Source organism: Hypanus sabinus, chromosome 13, assembly GCF_030144855.1.
Source record: "Hypanus sabinus isolate sHypSab1 chromosome 13, sHypSab1.hap1, whole genome shotgun sequence".
Taxonomy (NCBI): domain Eukaryota; kingdom Metazoa; phylum Chordata; class Chondrichthyes; order Myliobatiformes; family Dasyatidae; genus Hypanus; species Hypanus sabinus.
The window spans coordinates 28,295,356-28,312,373 of NC_082718.1; the positions used below are offsets into that span (position 1 = coordinate 28,295,356).

Sequence of the window (17,018 nt, forward strand, 5' to 3'; positions counted from 1 at the left end):
TGAAAGATCAAATTGGTGGAGGAGCTCGGCATGTGGGGGAGTGAAAGGGAGAAGGAATTGTTGCTGCTTCCAATCGACCAGTTTCTGCAACAGTACCTTCCAGACACATGATTTGGCCTGGAAAGTACAGCTGGAACACACATTTCTGAATTCACCTCCACAAACAGGCAGTATTTCATTATTGTCACTGAATCTAAATATTGAACTCCGTATCTATCAACACTTTGGAACTGCAGTAGTTTAAGATGGAGGATGGGAGACTGGAAACACATACACGTTGCCCATGTCTTGCCTGTGCTCTATCAATGAAGACAGAAAAATATCTAAGTGACAGGTCAAACCATGAAAAGTTGTTTTGCCGTGATGATGTGCTTGCAAATTGGGATAATTCATCATGAGGAAAGTTTTTACACCTGCAGACATCCTGGTACTTTCTGTTCCTTGGGTGGAGGGATAAACATTGCTTTCAATAGCTGCTCGATCAGAATATCTGAAGCATGCAACTCATTTCCCTTTGGAATCCATGGCTGGAAAGATCGTCACTGAATGCCATTTAACTTTAACTTTAGTCTTTGGTTGTTGACACATTGGCTCAGTGAAACACTTGCTGCCTTTTTCTAGATAGACTCTAAAACTGTAGCCTGAGACATCCAAAGTTCTTTGAAGCTACAACATTGAAGATTTACAACCACAGCCGAAATAACAAAACAATACTTCAACCCAATAACTAAACATAAAGGCTGCAGACCATTAGAGCATAAGATTTAGGAGCAGTATTAGGTCATTTGGCCCATCGGGTCTGCTCTGCCATTTCATCATGGCTGATCCATTTTCCCTCTCAGCCCCAATCTCCTGCCTTCTCCCTGTCTCCCTTTGTACCCTGATCAATCAAGAATCTAACAACCTAAATATACATAAAGACTTGGTCTCCACAGCTGCCTATGGCAACAAGTTCCACAGATTCACCACTCTCTGGTTAAAGAAATTCCTCCTCATGTCCATCCTAAAAGGATGCCCCTGTCTTCTGAGGCTGTGTCTTCTGGTCATAGGAAACATCCTCTCCACATCCACTCCTCTTACCATGTGAAAGGTTTTATAGGATCCCTTTTCAATCTAGTGCTTTCCCAGTGTGTATGATGAATATCTCTTCTCGAGGGTACAGGTATCAATTTTAACCAATGTTTCAATGATAAACTCTGCCATCTTCATCAGGGATGCATAAATGTGTCCACTCAACCTACAGCTGGTGCCTCCACTGCGTCTACAGTTGATCCTTCTGTTGCTCCTACAGCCCATGCCTACTGCCAAGTCCATGTCTACAGTCAGTGCCTCCGCCACATCAGTCGGCACCTCCGCCGTACCTACAGTCGGTGCTTCTACCACATCAGGCAGTGCCTCTGCTGCACCTACTCTGAAATTCTTCCCCTGCATTTTCTGCCTGTGTTCTCTTGTCCTTCACCAGAGTGATCAGAGTGATCAACCTCCAACTTCCAATAACTTACCCACTACTAAGATCAGGCCCACTGGCTGATAATTTCCCAGCTTGTTCTTACAGCCTTTCTTAAACAACAGAATAACATCAGCAATCCACCAGTCCTCTGGCACCTCACCTGTAGCCAAGGACATTTTAAATATCTCTGCTAAGGCCCCTGCAATTTCTTCACTATCCTTCCACAGGGTACAAGGGAACACCATGTCATGGCCTGGTAATTTATCCATTTTAATTTTCCTCAAGACACCAAGCAACAATTCCTCTGTAACTTGTTATGGTCCATGACCTCACCGCTGTTTTTCCTCTCCCAAGTAAATACAAATGCAAAAACAACTCATTAAGATCTCCTCCTCTCTTTTTGATCCATGCATAGATGACCACGACAATCTTCAAGAGGACCAATGCTGCCCCTTGCTATCATTTGCTATTAATACCCTTTTCAGAGCTGGTAACACTCCCAGGTTATGTGTCAAACTTAGAAGTTGCTGCTTCACCTGCAAGTTCAAAACACTAATATAGATCGTTGCCCCAATATTGAGCCTCAGAAACTTTTGGTTATCCTCTGGTCTGTAAAGAAACCATTCACCAAGACCCTCTATAACCTGTTAGTGAGTGAAATGGGAAACTATGGGTAAATGTGTCTTTTATGTCACATGCTTGAACTTTGCTGATGACATTTTTATATCACATTTTCCATACTTCTATAAGTTCTTGAACAGTTCCTTTTCATTAGAAGCTAGCAAGTGTGAAGTAACATTGAAACAAGGAGCAAGAGAGAAATGGGAGATCAGTAGTTGGGAAAATGCAGAAATCTATCTTTAGAAAAGTACACTTTGAAAATTGAATGGGATTTGGCAGTCAATGGGGATTAAAACAAGAAATCGTGTTTGACACATCTATTCCAAGATCTTTGGCAAGATAACTGGCAGAACAATCCATCAGAACCCCATAGATAGGGGGTGGAACAAATCCTCCAAGAAACTTGAGGAACTTTCTCTAAGGAGAAAAAAAATGAAGTTTTCCCTTTTCTACTTCCCACTGACCTTTGATTTATGGTATCATGAATATAGTTGGTTGATTCAAGATCCAGACAACAGAAGTCTCGTTGTTTTGATCGCTGTGATTATTTTCAATTATACCTTTACTTCTGACATCTTTGTAAATATGGGTTACTGTAGATCCACACATATGTTGACTTTAAATGAACATGCAATATAGATGTTGAGCATCTAACATAATTTAAACCAGCAGGCACGTTCGTTCATGATGTGCTGTGTCATATGACAAGGGTGGTCATGGTGTTTCCATGATCATTATTGTGCTTGGCAAATATTTCCACAGAAGTGGTTTCCCATTGCCTTCTTCTGGGCAGTGTCTTTACAAGATGGGTGACCCCAGCCATTACCAATACTCTTCAGTGCTCGCATAACCAGGATTTGTGATGAGCACCAGCTGCTCATACGACCATCCACCACCTGCTCCCATGGCTTCACATGACCCTGATCGGGGCTAAGCAGGTGCTACACCTTGCCCAAGGGTGACCTACAGACTAGTGGAGGGAAGGAGCGCCTTACACCTCCTTTGGTAGGGGTGTATCTCCGCCCTTCCAGAAGGTAAAGTAGAGAGAAAATGGAAACAAGCAACGATGCCCTGCTATTTGTTACAGATGACTTATCTGTGTGTGTATCAGTTGTTTAGACCAACTGACCTTGTGTCAACAAATTCTGCAACCATATTGACCTTCAAAACTGAACTAGTTGTATCCTAACAAACTGATCACACCTTCTGCTACTATAATCAGGAATTAAAAGCAGAAAATGCTGGATATTGCATTAAGGCAGCAACTGTGAAGGGAGAAACATATTTAAATTTCAGTCACTGAAATGATGAACAGTCTTGGACATGAAACTATTTAGTTCTCCGTGGATATTATGAAACTTGCTGACAAAGTTTAGCATCCCCTCTTCTTGTTTCAGATTTTCTGTACTTGCAGTTGCTGTCATTTTGTTTCACTGCCTCTGCTTCCAGTAACATTGCCTCTCGGTGCAAACTTCTATGGTAGGACAAAGTTTTCTTGGATTTTCTGAAGGCTTTTGACAAGGTGCTGCACAAGAGGCTGCCAAACGAGATAAAAGCCCATGGTATTTCAGGAAGGGAACTAGCATTGATAGAAGATCTATAATGAGACAGCCTACAGAGAGAAGGTGGAAAAGCTCGAGGCCTGGTGTCAGGCAAATAATCTCTTCCTCAATACCAGCAAGCCAAATGAGATGGCTATCAACTTCAGCAGAACTTGTACCTCCGACACCCCTCTTTACACTGGCAGCACAGCCGTTTCAAACTCCTGGGAGTGCACATTCTTGCACAAATTGTCATTGTTCCAGAACACATCCTACACAGTCAGGAAAGCTTACCAATGAATCTGCATTCAAGGACATATATGCAGAAAGGTGCTAACAGAAGGCCAGTAACATAATGAAAGATCCCACCCATCCTACTCATGGACTGTTTGTTCCACTCCCATCAGGGAGGAGGCTACTTAGCATCCATTTCAGGACCACCAGACTCAAAACCAGTTCTTTTCTTCAAGCAATAAGGCTGATAAACTCCTCCACCCACTAACCCACCCCTACACATCCCCCACCATCACTACTTTACCGTTTTCTACCAGTCATGTTATGTACAGACACTCCTGTGCCTAGCATCATCTTATGGTCGTACAATCAATTGATGGACATGATATAAGCAATCTTAAGTATTTATATTTATTGTGTTTTTTATTGTAGTGTTCTTTATCTTATTGTGCATCTTTATGCTGCATCAGATCTGGAGTAACAATTATTTCATTCTGATTTCACATGTGAACTGAAAATTACATTAAATAATCGGATCTTCTTTCTTAAGTGTTCTCTTGCATTTCTTATACTCCTCAAGTACCTCACATCTTCCTACCTGCCTACACCTGCTATGCACCTCCTTTTAAACAGGGCCACAGTATATCTTGAAAACCAAGGTTCCCCTAAACCTCCCCTTTTACTCTGAGGGCAAATACAAGCTTTGTACTCTCAATATTTCACGTCTGAAGGCCACCCACTTTCCAAGTTCACCTTTGCCAGAAAACAGCCTGTCCCAATCCACACTTGCCAGATCCTTTCAGATACCATCAAAATTGGACTTCACTTAATTTAGAATCTCAGCTCGAGGACCAGACCTATCCTTTTCCATAATTACCTTGAAGTTAATGACCACAGATGCAAAATGCTCCCTTACACAAACTTGTCTGTCTCACCTGCTGTGTCACGTTCCCTAATAGGAGATCCAGTATCGTTCCTCTCGTGAGATGTCCTTTTAGAACAGAGATGAGGAGGAATTTCTTCAGCCAGAGGATGTTGAATCAGTGGAATTCAATGCCACAGATGGCTGTGGTGACCAAGTTGTTGGTCATTTAAAGTGGAGGTTGATAGATTCTGGATTTGTAAGGGTGTCAAAGGTTATGGGTGGAAGGCAGGAGAATGGGGTTGAAAGGAATAGTAAATGACATGACATGGCGGAGCAGACTCGATGGGTCAAATGGCCTAATTGTGCTCCTGTGTCTTATGGAGCACCATTAGGGTTGGGGTTATGGCCTTACATCTCCTATAGTCTCCTATGTCTATGGTCTTATTTGACTTAATTTACAGAGGACTTTTTCAATGGCTTTTATATGTGGTTATTCTAAATTGTTGTTCAGTAATTAAGTTGAGTCTGAATCTTTGTGAAAACCATAGGGTTTTCATGGCAAGATATGGAAGTAGATTGCCAGGCCTTTCTTCGGTGCAGACCCTGCTGCAGAACTCGGGACCACCTGCCTTGAGGTCCAGTGCTGATGCCACTACACCACCAGCTGGCCCTATTCTAAATTGCCTTTTTCTTAATTAACCTTGTTGTAGTCCATAACTGTAGATTCATAACTGTAGTGAAGAAGATATTTTTTCCAATGCTGGTTCCTTAAGAGCGATCCTGTTGCACCCTCTCTTCCTGACAACCCTGACAATTACTTTATTTATAGAGTTGATCTAATTCCCTTAATGATCTAATTGAACCTATTGCTACCACCATTGTGGTGCATGAAACAAAGAGCAGATATTTCCTAGATCAAGCATAACAGGGAAAAAACTGCCTACTCAAGTGATAATAACCCAGGAAGTGACGCCAAGTGTGGCTTCTGGTTTATCATCCTTTGGTGTTGATAAACCAGAAGCTACATTTATTATCTCAGGGACTTTGCCATAAAAAGGAAAATCAATGAATTGTTATGATATCTATCAAATCATGACTTAATAAATTAAAGATTCCCAACCTGAAAAATCCACTTACCTTCTGTGAGTTTGCCTGTTTGCTCTGCAGCACCCCCAGGAGTGACCTTAGCAATGTAGGCACCAATTTCTCCATTCCTTCCTGGAATTTCTTTTCCACCAATAATCTTGATTCCTAATCCATTTCCTGGTAACAAGAAATAAATATTAACAATGGGAAGTGATAAATATCTGGAATATTTCCAAGATATTTCTATGCAAATATTCCTGTCAGCATGGCTGTTTGATCACTTTGCACATCTCAACCCTGCAGTTCCAAATTCCACGAGATCTCTGGAGCACTACATGTGGTAAAAGCTACTGAAGCATCTCAATTCTGTATGTACACGATATTAACCAAATGGCAGAATATTTAGCTCACTGTAGGAAGGTCTTTCAGGTGTAAAATAAAAACATACTAAGGTGGTGGAGAAAACAAGGTGTTAAGCTTAATTTCACAACAGCTGCACAGGCAAAATTGTGCTCCTATTTCAAGAATCATACGCAAAGAATCCAAGCATTGTTTGAGGGTGATTCTTCAGCTTCTGTTGGGGATGAAGGAGACAACTGATGTCTGAAGAAGAAAGACTAATCAAGCTGTACTAATGTAGAGAGAAAATGGAGTCAGGGGTGGAGGAATTACAGTGGACAAAATTCTGAAGTAGACAGAGTTAAAATTGATAATGAAACAATCAGCACAGGCATTGTGGGCCAAAAGGTCACAATGTGCTATAATGTTCTATGTATGCGCTTTGAAAGGCTGCAATATTCCATAAGACCATCGGACATAGGAGAAGAATTAGGCCATTCGGCCTATCCATTCTCTTTTGCCATTCCATCATGGCTGATTTATTATCCCTCTCAACCCTATTTTCCTGCTTCTCCCTGCAACCTTTGACGCCCTGTTTAATCAATCTTCGCCTTAAATATACCTAATGATTTGGCCTCCACAGCCGTCTGTGACAATGAATTCTGCAGAAGAAAGGAAATTACAGGTCAGTTAGCCTGACTTCAGCGGTTGGAAAGATGTTGGAGTCTATTATTAAGAATGAGGTTGAGGTACTTGGAGGCTTAAGACAAAATAGGCTAGAGTTAGCATGGTTTCCTTAATGGGAAATCTTGCCTGACAAATCTGTTGGAATTATTTGAGGAAATACCAGGCAGGATAGACAAAGGAGAATTGGTGAATGTTGCGTACTTGGATTTTCAGAAGGCCTTTGACAAGGTGCCAAACGTGAGACTGCTCAGCATGCTAAGAGCCCAGGGTATTACAGGAAAGATACTGAAATGGACAGAGCATTGGCTGACTGGCAGGAGGCAAAGAGTGGGAATAAAATGAGCCTTTTCTGGTTGGTTGCCAGTGACTAGTGGCGTTCCAACGAGGTTGGAGTTGGTACGGCTTCCTTTTACGTTATATGTCAATGACCTAGATAACAGAAGTGATGGCTTTGTGGCCAATTTTGCATCTGATACGAAGATAGTTGGAGGGGCAGGAAATGTTGAGGACGCAAGGGGATTCAGAAGGACTTAGACAAGTTAGGAGAATGGGCAAAGAAATGTCGGATGGAATACAATGTCGGGAAGTGTATGATCAATCACTTTGATAGAATGAATAAAAGGGTAGACTATTCTCTAAATGGAGAAAATTCAAAAATCCAATATGCAAGGGGACTTGGGAGTTCTCGTTCAGGATTTCCTGCAGGTTAATTTGCAGGTCTGTGGTGAGGAAGGCAAATGCAACATTAGCATTCATTTAGAAAGGTCTAGAATATAGAAGCAAGGATGTAATGCTGAGACTTTAGAAGGCACTTGTGAGACTGTACTTGAAGTATTATGAGAAGTTTTGGGCCCCTTATCTGAAAAAGTTTGAGCTGACATTGGAAGGGTTCAGAGGAGCTTCGTGGAAATAATTCCAGGAGCGAAGGGGTTATCATATGAGGAGCGATTGATGGCTCTGGGCCTGTACTCATTGGAATTTAGAAGAATGAGAGAGAATCTCTGAAACCTTTTGAGTGCTGAAAGGTTTAGATGGAATGGATGTGGAGGGGAGGCTTCCTACAGTGGGGGAGTCTCGGACCGAAGGGCACAGATTGAGAAGAGAGGAACATCCATTTAGAATGGAGAAGATGAGGATTTTCTTTAGCTAGAGGGTGGTGAATCTGCGGAATTTGTTGCCACAGGCAGCTATGGAGGTTAGGTCACTGGGTGTGTTTAAGGCAGAGATCGATTTTTTCTTGGTTAATCAGGGCATGAAAGGTTATGAGGAGAAAGTAGGAGAATGGGGTTAAGAGGAAAATGGATTAGCTATGATATAATGGTGGAGCAGACTCGATGGGCGAAATGGCCTAAATCTTTTCTTATGTCTTATGGTCTTATATTTTCTCTCCAGGACCTCCTCCCTTGTCCAAAGTATGCCATTGCTACCAATATGTACCACGACTTCCACCTATTCACTGTCCGCCTGAAGAATGCTGTGGACCTGATCCAAGGCATCTCAGACCCTGGCACTTGGCAAGCAACATACCACCCGGATGTCCCTTTGATGCCCACAGAATCTGCTGTCTGCTCCTCCGATTATGGAATCTCCGATTGCACCTGCACTCCTCTTCTCCCCTGCTCCTTTCTGAGCCTCAAAGACAGACTCAGTGCCAGAGATCAAGCTGCTGTGGCTTCCCCCCCCAGGTAGGACAACAGGATTCAAAGTGATATACTTACTGTTGAGGGGGGCAGCTGCCTATTGCCTTTCCTTCTGCGGACAGTCACCCAGGTACATGCCTCCCGCAACCTAGGGGTGGCTACCTCCTCAAAGCTCTTATCCATCACCTCCTCAGTTTTCCATATGTGCCATCCAGCTGCAGCTCCTGTTCCTTAACACGGTTTCTAGGAGCTGCAGCTCAATGCACTTCATGCAGAAATCATTATCAGGGAGACTGGGGCTCCCCAAAAGCTCCCACATCTTACACAAGGAACATACCACTAACTCTGGACTTAATCTCAGTGCACCAGCTACGTACTCTCAGAAAAAAAACACTTACTAGAAACTTAGAACCTCTGCCTCTGCTTGCCCAAGCCTGTTTTCACCTAAGCGTGTTGAGCCAAAGCCTGATCACTCTAGCACTGTCCGCTCACGCAGTAGCCTCTCCACTTACATCTCACCTGTTTTTATTGGCTCTGACCTTATAGCTGTTTATTGTCTGATAGCTGCCTGCCGAGAAGTTTCGAAAGCCCTTTTTAAACCTTGCGCTGTCACCACCGAACGACCTCTCAGACTGGATGCCACCTCTGAGAAGTCCCGAAAGCACCTGACCTCTTTTTAAACCTTGCACTGCGCCGCCAATGAATGACCTCTTGCGCTAATTGCTGCCTGCTGAGCCCATTCCCAGAAGGATGATGGGTCATTCCTCTGGGCCACACAGGAAGGTAGGGACAGATTCGATGGAGTGGAAATGGGCTGGTATGATGGTTGACAGGCAGTGGTAAACATTTAAAAACAAATAAAGAACCTGCCACTTAGATATTCATTTCTGGTGCAATAATGAAAAAAGGAAGCACAATCCAGCTATGGCTGAGAGAGGGAATTAAAGATAGTATTTTGTCCAAAGAGGGGTCATACAGAAACAGAAAACCTACAGCACAATACAAGCCCTTTGGCCCACAAAGTTGTGCCGAACATGTCCCTTCCTTAGAAATTACTGGGGTTACCCATAGCCTTCTATTTTTCTAAGCTCCATGTATCTATCCAAAAGTCTCTTAAAAGACCCTATCGTATCCGCCTCCACCACCATTGCTGGCAGCCCATTCCACTCATTTACCACTCTCTGTGTAAAAACCTTACCCCTGACATCTCCTCTGTACCTTCTCCCAAGCACCTTAAACCTGTGCCCTCTTGAGGCAGCCATTTCAGCCCTGGGAAAAAGCCTTTGACTATCCACACAATCAATGCCTCTTATCATCTTATACACCTCTGTCAGGTCACCTCTCATCCTCTGTCACTCCAAGGAGAAAAACATGCTCCCCAATCCAGGCAACATCCTTGTAAATCTCCTCTGCACCCTTTCTATAGTTTCCACATCCTTCCTGTAGTGAGGCGACCTGAACTGAGCACGGTACTCCAAGAGGGGTCTGACCAGTGTCCTATACAGCTGCAACATTACCTCTCGGCTCCTAAACTCAATCTCACGATTGATGAAGGCCAATACACTGTACGCCTTCTTAACCACGGAGTCAACCTGCGCAGCAGCTTTGAGCGTCCTATGGACTCGGACCCCAAGATCCCTCTGATCCTCCACACTGCCAAGAGTCCTACCATTAATACTATATTCTTCCATCATATTTGTCCTACCAAAATGAACCACCTCACACTTACCTGGGTTGAACTCCATCTGCCATTTCTCAGCCCAGTTTTGCATCCTATCAATGTCCCGCTGTAACCTCTGACAGCCCTCCACACTATCCACAACACCCCTAAACTTTGTGTCATCAGCAAACTTACTAACCCAACCATCCACTTTCTCATCCAGGCCACTTATAAAAATCACGAAGAGTAAGGGTCCCAGAACAGATCCCTGAGGCACTCCACTGGTGACTGACCTCCATGCAGAATATGACCCGTCTATAACCATACTAGAAAAAAAATCAAGCCTTACGATCGGGAGCAATTTTATATTCAGCAGTAATAGACCATGTGATTGAAAACTTAAACAGAGCAGAACAGTCAACTCACAAGAAACATACAAGTAACTGGAAAAGCTTCTCACAGTGATAGTCCTTTTCAGCCGAGCTCATCGTAATGCCAATCTATGCTAATCCTAATTACCAGCACTTGGTCCGTAGCTTTCTCTGCCAAGAGATGCTGTGAGAGTAACACACACAGAATGGTGGAGGAGCTCAGAAAGCCAGGCCCAAAACATCCACTGTACCCTTTCCCTAGATCCTGCCTGGCCTGCTGAGTTCCTCCAGCATGTTGTGTGTGTTGCTCGGACTTCCAGCATCTGCAGATTTTCTCTTGTTAATGGCGTGACAGTTTCGGCCTTCATCACCCTCTCAGGGGTTATGTTCCAAACCTCAATCACCTTCTGCTTAAAATAACTACGCATCGTTCTCCTCACATGGCCTCTTGTTACAGACACTTCTACTATGGGGAAAGTTTACTACTGCCAACCCTAATTCGCTTCCTCATGATCGTGTAGAACTCTTATATAACGTATAAAGATGGTTCTCCTTCAACCATCTGTGTTAAAAGAAAACAAATGCAGTGTATCCAGCCTCCTCATGACTGTGACACTCTACCCCAGCAACATGCTGGTGAAACTCCTTTCATAGAAACATAGAAAACAGGTGCAGGAGTAGGCCATTTGGCCCTTCGAGCCTGCACCGCCATTCAGTATGATCATCCAACTCAGAATCCTGTACCTGCTTTCTCTCCATACCCCCTGATCCCTTTAGCCACAAGGGCCATATCTAACTTCCCCTTAAATATAGCCAATGAACCGGCCTCAACTGTTTCCTGTGGCAGAGAATTCCACAGATTCACCACTCTCTGTGTGAAGAAGTTTTTCCTCATCTCGGTCCTAGAAGGCTTCCCTTTTATCCTTAAACTGTGACCCCTCGTTCTGGACTTCCCCAACATCGGAAATAATCTTCCTGCATCTAGCCTGTCCAATCCCTTCAGAATTTTATACGTTTCAATAAGATCCCCCCTCAATCTTCTAAATTCCACTGAGTATAAGCCTAGTCGATCCAGTCTTTCTTCATATGAAAGTCCTGCTATATTTCCTTGCATTTCCCAGAGCAGTTACTGTTATGACTAAAATTGTTATGACTAAAATAGTTCCCTACCTTACTGTTATGACTAAAATTGCACACAATATTCCAGACATGGCCTCGTCAATGTCTTACAAAGTTATATCATAACTTCTCTGCTCTTACATTGTATGCCCTGGCCAGTGAAAGCTACCTTCTTCACCTCTCTGTCTGCTTGTCCTGCCACCTCTAGGGATCTCTGGACTAACACTGCAGAAACAGAGCACTGAATTAGGTCATCCATGATTTTAATAAGACCATAAGGCATAAGACATGGGACAGAAATTGGCCATTCGGCCCATCAAGTGTGCTCCCCCATTCCATCATGGCTTATCATTGCTCTCAATCCCATTCCCCTGCCTTCACCCCATCATCTCTGATGCCCTTACTAATCTAGTACCTATGAACCTCAACTTTAGAATTGCCCAATGACTTGGCCTCCAGGCTGATTGGTCACAACATTGCATTGAGGTAGTACAAGATAAAACTGCAAGAAAATGGACAATAAAGTGTAACAGGTACAGAGAAGGTGCTGTGCAGTTAGACAATAAGATTGTGAGGTCAAAAGACTTTTTTGTAGTACTTGGGAACCATTACGTCTTATGACAGCAGGATAGAAGCAGTTCTTGAGTCTGTTGGTACATGCTTACAGGCTTTTCTATTCTCTGCCTGATGGGAGGGGTGAGAATATTCTGGGTGTATGGGGTCTCTGGTTATGCCGGCTGCTTTCCTGAGGTCCAATGTAGAGAAATTGAAGGAGATAAATTATAATCAAGGAAGGAAGCCACATCTGTGGAGAGAGAATAAATAAATGAAGGGAAGTGATTGTTAGAGATGGAAGAGTGGCTATGAGACTCCCAAACACTTAGGCCCCTATGCCCATTCCTGTCTCCATCTGGAGTGGCTGTCATTGCAGTAGGATTCCACCAGGTGGGAGTGTTGTCCACTGGGGACCTGTCATTGCATCAGCCACCACCAAAGATTGTTCACAGGGGATCTGTCATTGCGATAGAATACCACCAGGTGGGAGTGTTGTCCATGGGGGGGGGAGGGGGAAAGGGGGCACCTGTCTTAATGGTGGCAGCGTAGAAGTTTGTCGTAGGTTACGTAGGTCAGCCTGACATCAGTGGTGGGGAAAATGCTAGAGTCAGTTACCAAAGATGTGATTAGAGCACATTTGGAAAGCGGTGAAATCATCGGACAAAGTCAGCTTGGATCTGTGAAAGGAAAATCATGTCTGGCGAATCTTATAGAATTTTTTGAGGATGTAACTAGTAGAGTGGATAGGCGAGAACCAGTGGATGTGGTGTATTTGGATTTTCAAAAGGCTTTTGACAAGGTCCCACACGGGAGATTAGCATGCAAACTTAAAGCACACGGTATTGGGGGTATGGTATTGATGTGGATCGAGAATTGGTTGGCAGACAGGAAGCAAAGAGTTGGGAATAAACAGGACCTTTTCAGAATGGCAGGCAGTGACTAGTGGGGTACCGCAAGGCTCAGTGCTGGGACCCCAGTTGTTTACAATATATATTAATGATTTAGACAAGGGAATTAAATGCAGCATCTCCAAGTTTGCGGATGACACGAAGCTGGGTGGCGGTGTTAGCTGTGAGGAGGATGCTAAGAGGATGCAGGGTGACTTGGATAGGTTAGGTGAGTGGGCAAATTCATGGCAGATGCAATTTAATGTGGATAAATGTGAGGTTATCCACTTTGGTGGCAAGAACAGGAAAACAGATTATTATCTGAATGGTGGCCGATTAGGAAAAGGGGAGGTGCAACGAGACCTGGGTGTCATTGTACACCAGTCATTGAAAGTGGGCATGCAGGTACAGCAGGCGGTGAAAAAGGCGAATGGTATGTTGGCATTCATAGCAAGAGGATTCGAGTACAGGAGCAAGGAGGTTCTACTGCAGTTGTACAAGGCCTTGGTGAGACCACACCTGGAGTATTGTGTGCAGTTTTGGTCCCCTAATCTGAAGAAAGACATTCTTGCCATAGAGGTAGTACAAAGAAGGTTCACCAGATTGATTCCTGGGATGGCAGGACTTTCATATGAAGAAAGACTAGATCGACTGGGCTTATACTTGCTGGAATTTAGAAGATTGAGGGGGGATCTTATTGAAACATATAAAATTCTAAAGGGCATACAAGTGAATCTGCAGATGCTGGAAATAAATGACAACACAAAATGCTGGCAGAACTCAGCAGGCCAGACAGCGTCTATGGGAGGAGGTAGTGACGACGTTTCGGGCCGAAACCCTTCTGATGAGGTTAACCCTCCTGATGAAGGGTTTCAGCCTGAAACATCGTCACTACAGGATGAGATAGTACAAAGTCAGCATGGTTTCCTTCAGGGAAAATCCTGCCTGATGAGCTTGTTGGAATTCTTTAATGAGATTACAAGTAGGATAGATAAAGGGGATGCAGTGGATGTTGTATATTTGGACTTTCAGAAGGCGTTTGACAAGGTGCCACACATGAGGAGCCCATGTATTATAGGAAAGTTACTAATATGGTTAGAGCATTGGCTGATTGGTAGGAAGCAGTGAGTGGGAATAAAAGGATCCTTTGCCGGTGACTAGTGGTGTTCCACAGGGGTTGGTGTTGGGACCACTTCTTTTTATGCTGTATATCAATGACTTAGATGATGGAATAGATAGCTTCGTTGCCAAGTTTGCAGATGATACAAAGATTGGTGGAGGGGCAGGTAGTGTTGAGGAATCATGTCAGATGCAGAAGGATGTAGACAGATTGTATGTGGTGACATGCATGTCCTCTGATAATATATTTTACTTTGAACTTCACTACCGACTCAACTTGCTTTCAGGAGTCTTGCATGAGGACTCCCAAATCCCTTTCCATCACCAATTTCTGAATTCACTCCCAATTTAGAAAATAGTCTATGCCTTTATTCCTTCCACCAAGGTGCATGACAATTCACTTCCCTACACTATATTCCATTTGCTACTTTGCCCAGTCTCCTAATGTCCAAGTCCTCCTGCAGACTCTATGCTTCCTCAACAGTACTTGCCCCCCCACCCCCCCACCTGTCTTCATATCGTCAGCAAACTTGGCCACAAAGCCTTCAATTCCATCATCCAAATCATTAACATATAATGTGAAATGTACCGGTCCCAACATTGACTTCTGCAGAACACCATTGGTCACCGGCAGCCAACCACAAAAGGCCCTTAACTGTTCTTTATCATATATTTAAACAAAATTCCTTTAGAAAGCCAAAAAAAGATCCACCAACCTTACCTGCAGGCAGTGCACCAGATTACAATCCCATGTTACACATAGAGGCTTTCCTCACCTGCTATTAATTCTCTTACTCTTTAGTTTATAGTTGTGCATTCTTGGTCACTAATGGAAGCACGCTGCCACAATTTATTCTGTCAAGACCATTTCACCTCCTTTGAGAATCTGTTCCCCCCCTCCCCCATCCTTCCCTTCTCCGCAAAGGTTCCAGTGCCTCCCTGTAATATTAACCTTCCTCACCAGGACCATTTCCCCTGGACCCTCTCCAATTCCTCTACTCCTTTTGTGTAATCAAAGTCACCGAACTGTAGATACCACCCCAGCTGAGGCCGGGCCAGTCTCTTACAAAGATTTGTGAGGTCATTGTCCTATAGCCCTTTCTTTCTGAGATTCTTTAACAACATTTTCCCCTTCTTCTTTCTACCCAAGAAGCATCACCTCTTAAACTCCATTTGCCCATTCCACCAGCATGTTTTTATCCTGCTGTAATTTATACAATTTTTTCCTCATCATCTATAAATTCCCAACTGTTGTTTCTAAATTCCAAAGTCCAAGTTGGTGATAAAGCCAAAAATAAGTCAATTCTCTAATAGGTTGCTGGGGAACACCACTATTCCCCTTTTCCAATCTGAAAGACAAGCATTAAACACAACACTAATTATTGTCTGTCAGTCCTGAAGAAGAGTCTCGGCCCAAAACGTCAGCTGCTTATTCATTTCCATAGAGGCTGCCTGGCCCACTGAGTTCCTCCAGCATTTTGTGTGTTTTGCTTTGGATTTCCAGCTTCCGCATAATTTCTCACGTTTGCTATTTATTATCTGTTTCTCAGTTAACTTACTTCCCTCCTTCAGAATCATCTGCATGGAATAGTAACTTTCTAGAAGTACATAGAGATTGTGTTATCTCATCAACTCTATCCAAACATGGCATCTACTGAGTTTTTGATTAGATTACAGATGGAAAACTGAGCTTAGAGCAGGGGCTCCCGAACTTAGTTATGCCACGGACCAATACCATTAAGTAAGGTGTCCTTGGACCTCAGGTTTGGAACCCCTGTCTTAGAGGAAAGATTTTCAAACATTATGCATGTTTAAATTAATCCAGAATCTATCGACGTATATGCAATTTATAGGATGAAGAATGTCAACCATTAGCAAAGCAGTCGTGTTGATAAATTCAGGTCAATGCAATCACCAGATTTATCATGCTCAGTATGCTTCACCTCAAATGCAGCCAATGTTGCAGCATTCAGTAGGAAGGGTAGGAAGGGTAGGGTATCAGGTGGGAAGGGTATCAACACAAAAGACACACTGAGAGTGGGCTGGGTGGAGGGGGTATAATTCTGTTACCTGAGATCGTCTGGTCTTTTACATCCCTTTGAACTTTGACCCGGGAGTGGGGAAAGTTGAACAGAACAGGCTTCCCACTAACCTGCAGAATAATATTTGGAAAGTTATGCTTTAATATGTTTCTCTTGAAATAGCAAAAGAATATTTTGGGAGAAAGCTTGGCATATCAGAAAGAAATATACAAACAGATATCCACAACAGAACTGCAAGTAAGGATGTAAAAATCAATGAAGTATGGAGTTCAGTCAACTCTGGAAACAGGGACACTTCAATACATAAGCAGTATCAACTGCAAACAAATCAAATATTCTTCTGTACAAAATCACTTTCCCAACCTTGTATTGAACAGTAATCCTAAACCTGAAACAGTTGTGAGAATGTGGGAAATGAATGTTAAGAATGGAAATCCATTTGCTTGTGCTTTGGTGTAACTTGCATTTAACAGCCAGTTAATACTCACCTTGGGCGATGTTCCTACACTTACTAGGAAATTGGCTCAGGTGTATCCAGGCACAGTTCACTTTAATACATCAGTCATTTGCCCTGCATCAGATGTGCATCCAGTGAAATCGTTTTGTGCCTGGCAGGCGTTTTCTCCCATCATCAACAGAAAATGCCTTTAAAAAGGAATAACCTTTGAATTGTATTTATAACTTCCCGGAAGGAAGAACAACCTCCTCTGCAAGTTGGCACCGAGATTCCAATTAAAGGCTCCCCATGGGAACGTTGTTTTTCTCCTCAGCCTCTGTCAAACTCATTTTTCTGTACCCTGTC

The 17,018-nt window shown here is 43.3% G+C and overlaps 1 protein-coding gene across 1 annotated transcript in view; it reads right to left on the reverse strand.

Moving 5' to 3' along the window:
* Positions 1 to 17,018, reverse strand: part of pcloa (piccolo presynaptic cytomatrix protein a) — a 389,623-nt gene that overhangs the window by 185,154 nt on the left and 187,451 nt on the right. Inside the window, exons 11-12 of the mRNA XM_059988484.1 lie at positions 16,245 to 16,326; positions 5,849 to 5,974 (exon numbers count right to left, since the gene is read on the reverse strand). Of these exons, the coding sequence (XP_059844467.1) occupies positions 5,849 to 5,974; positions 16,245 to 16,326 (208 nt within the window). The remainder of the gene's footprint in view (positions 1 to 5,848; positions 5,975 to 16,244; positions 16,327 to 17,018) is intronic.